Source organism: Larimichthys crocea, chromosome XIII, assembly GCF_000972845.2.
Source record: "Larimichthys crocea isolate SSNF chromosome XIII, L_crocea_2.0, whole genome shotgun sequence".
Classification (NCBI taxonomy): domain Eukaryota; kingdom Metazoa; phylum Chordata; class Actinopteri; family Sciaenidae; genus Larimichthys; species Larimichthys crocea.
The window spans coordinates 23,755,865-23,759,075 of NC_040023.1; the positions used below are offsets into that span (position 1 = coordinate 23,755,865).

Genomic DNA, 3,211 nt, shown 5'->3' on the forward strand with positions numbered 1-3,211 from the left:
TTCGGACACATGGAGCTCACAGAACGGTTATCTCATCTTAGTTCATCTGACATTAAGACATACTGTGGCGTTTTTTAACATACAGTCTATGTTTTGAAACATGTCAGAAGTCAATCGCAGTAAAAAATACATCCGGTAAATAGGCACCAACTTCATCGATCTGTTTAATCCATGGGCCGTGCTTTTAATCTGAAAGCCAAAGATATTCAATTACCCTGTGTCACTTAACACTGATGAGAAATTTTCAGAGAGTCAGTAGTGTTACAGAGACTACAGAGAACATAGAAGAAAGTTTGTGAGGCCGATATGGACCCCAACAACTCTGCCACTGATGAGAAGTCCTCCATGGGCCAGTCGCCCCCTCCGCCCTATGAGGACAGCCCCAACCCTCAGCCCGGCCCAGGATACCAACCACAGGCCAAGGTAAGAAACCCAACACCGGGCCCCACTAACAGAACCAGATGTTTTTGAATCATTTCATGGAGATGTTGCTCAATTCAGCTTTTGTTTTTTCTTCTATTGCTTTTTTTAAATATAGAGAGCTAGAGTTTTTGAATTTGTGGTAATAAAGTAGAAAAAAATAAGATTTCTCAGAGTAATATGATCATTGTAATTATTTGTTAAAGACTATTTTTATTTTCTGTCCTGTGATATAATCGGGTATCCATGTCAGAATATTGAACTGGGTTGAAATGGGGAAATATTTCTAATTAAATTGAAATTTATTATTTTAATAACAATATGAGTTGTTAATGTTTAATAAATCAATTTACCTTCCTAGTCGCTTTGTGATTACATTGGGGTTTTACATAAGATTTCAGAAGACTAAGTGGCATTTGGTGTTTTTGGTAAAATGGCAACTAAAAGGGATGTTTAATGTAATTCTGATGGTGAGTGAACAAGAGCCACCACTGTGCTCACTAAAAGCACCATAGTTCAGGTGACCACTGGCCAAATTGCAGTTTAATTTCACGTGAAGCCTCTCCATTTGCTGCACTTAACCACCCCCCCCTCCAAACATGTGGTATCCACTTCATACCTGTTTGCTTTGACCTGAAGATAGTTGTTTTCATGTGTCTGGCTTGCAGAGTTCTGGGGCCTCACCGCAGTATGGAGGCGCAGGGTTTGGGCAACAGCCGTACCCCATGGGTCAGCCGTACCCCATGGGTCAACCGTTCCCCATGGGTCAGCCGTACACCATGGGTCAGCCATACCCCATGGGTCAGCCATACCCCATGGCTCAGCCGTACCCCATGGGTCAACCGTACCCAGAAATGATTTGCACCGTCTATGTCTATCCTCAAGTAAATGGGACTCAAGGCCCGCTGGCTAACCCTGTCAATGACTACTTAGCCTACTCCATTTTCAACATGATCTTCTGCTGCCTGCCTCTTGGGGTTGCTGCCCTCATCTACTCCATCTCAGTGAGTTTCATTGAACAAATATTTACATTCCTCATGGTCGGATGCATGGCTATACAGATACAAGAGATGCTACTATTCTACTGCCAAGCAGGGCATGTTTCAACATTAATCAAAACTAGTTTACAACCCTGATTCCAAAAAAAGTGGTGTAAAATATCAACTTGCATATTTACAAAAATATATAATAATAAAGTTTATCGATTTTTGAATGTTTGAATTTGTGTCTCAAACAGGGTTGTAGAAACAATCGTACACTTACAGAAAAATAGCCCGCATCACACATTTATGTCTGGTCTGTCTGTACCGAATGGTGTATCTGTTGAGAGGTGCTCAACAAGTCCCAAAAAAGTTAATGGGGAAGTAAATGAAAGTTACTGAAAGGGTGGATGTCTGTGAGATAAGAGGGAGGATGTAGGAGATAAAATAAATATAACAATCAAATGTAGGTGGTATTTGCATGCTCCTGAATGGTGTATCTGTTGAGAGGTGCTCAACAAGTCCCAAAAAAGTCAAGACATGTTGTTTTAATCAGTAGTAGTAATACAGTGCACTCTCTTCTCTCGGTTTAAAGTGTATTTTCATCTGTCAGTCATCAGATTATCAAGTTTTCTCCGCCTCTACAGTAAATACAGTGAAAATACAGTGAGAAAAACTTGTGTGACTTCCAACGCATTTCTTAAGCAATTTACAAGGTAAATATATAAACTGCAGCAAAAAGTGAATTTCTATAAGCCCCATATTAAAATGTCCAACTTCACAGCAGAAATAAACATGTTTACAGCCTGGTAAAAAAACTGTTTCGGTCTATTCAAGACAACTGTACTGAGTCTGATTTTTTTAACTCACTCATTCAGTGATATTAACCTTGAAATTATGCATAATTGAAAGCATGGCCACTTTGATTGACAGGTAGGTGCCATTACAGATGGCTTGTTTAAGCACCCAGGCATCATTCAGCCCGCCTCAGGTCTGCCGATGATCCACGTGTTTGGGGATTTTTAAATTAGCCGGGAGATGGAAGAAGCAAGCCACAGCCAACATGGCGGTGGCCAGCAGCTCATATTTTGAGCTTCAAAACAACTCTTCAGAAACCTGTGGATGATGTCATGACACGACGTCAATGATTTTTACTGTCAGTGGTACCTGCTCATCTAGATGGAGGATATTGGATGTGCTTTGGTGATGATGACATGTGAGTAAAACGTATAATATAATAATAATTTAAAGGTTTTTTTAAGATAATTAGTAACTTTCACTTTTTAAAAGTAAGCAAGTGATTTCATTTTTATTGTCCACTGTCAGTGTATTGATTAATTTTAGTCAACCACAGATCCACTTAATTATTATTAATTAATATCATGTCAGTAAGGACTAGCTCCACTTCCAGAGGAAATTCTGCCTGAAGGTCTGTCTGCCATCAGCACATCGCTCAATTATTTGTATTTTTTAGTTATTCGTTGACACTACTACAACATTAAGTGCATGTTACTAATATAAGTTAAACTACTGGCATATTTTAACAATTTAGACCACATGATACTTCCCACATAAAACAAAATTCATTTTATTTTTTTTCCATCCTCATGGTCTTTGATAAACAAAATGAGACACCTCAAGCTGTGTTTCATTATTGTAAGATGTGTCTCTCTTTGTTGCAGTTGTGTCACTGGTGTTTGCTGGAGAACAGAAATGTAAGTACACTACAGTAAATATTTAAGTAATATGTTTAATAGCTTTCATTCAAAAATAAAAAAAAAGGGCTTTAAAAAAAATAAGATAAGAGAATC

At 38.6% G+C, this 3,211-nt stretch overlaps 1 protein-coding gene and 2 long non-coding RNA genes across 3 annotated transcripts in view; 2 read left to right on the top strand and 1 right to left on the bottom strand.

Annotated features, from left to right (window-relative positions):
• The first annotated feature begins 221 nt into the window (after positions 1-221).
• On the top strand, positions 222-1,693 carry LOC113747414 (alpha/beta-gliadin clone PW1215-like). Its single transcript, XM_027287179.1, has 3 exons — positions 222-423; positions 1,089-1,424; positions 1,658-1,693. Exons 1-3 carry the CDS (start codon positions 307-309, stop codon positions 1,691-1,693), a joined length of 489 nt encoding a protein of 162 aa, XP_027142980.1. The 5' UTR covers positions 222-306.
• Positions 1,694-2,854: 1,161 nt separating this feature from the next.
• LOC113747359 (uncharacterized) overlaps positions 2,855-3,211 on the bottom strand; it is a 3,066-nt gene continuing 2,709 nt past the window's right edge. The window contains exon 3 of the long non-coding RNA XR_003463599.1: positions 2,855-3,100. This is a non-coding gene — a long non-coding RNA (uncharacterized LOC113747359). The remainder of the gene's footprint in view (positions 3,101-3,211) is intronic.
• LOC113747358 (uncharacterized) overlaps positions 3,054-3,211 on the top strand; it is a 2,975-nt gene continuing 2,817 nt past the window's right edge. Inside the window, exon 1 of the long non-coding RNA XR_003463598.1 lies at positions 3,054-3,115. This is a non-coding gene — a long non-coding RNA (uncharacterized LOC113747358). The remainder of the gene's footprint in view (positions 3,116-3,211) is intronic.

What these genes read in the sequence shown, in the direction of transcription:
- LOC113747414 (XM_027287179.1), top strand. Translation starts at nt 307, where the DNA reads ATGGACCCCAACAACTCTGCCACTGATGAGAAGTCCTCCATGGGCCAG. An exon ending in GATACCAACCACAGGCCAAG is followed by an intron (nt 424 to 1,088) that starts GTAAGAAACCCA and finishes TCTGGCTTGCAG; the next exon opens with AGTTCTGGGGCCTCACCGCA. An exon ending in CCCTCATCTACTCCATCTCA is followed by an intron (nt 1,425 to 1,657) that starts GTGAGTTTCATT and finishes TGTCTCAAACAG; the next exon opens with GGTTGTAGAAACAATCGTAC.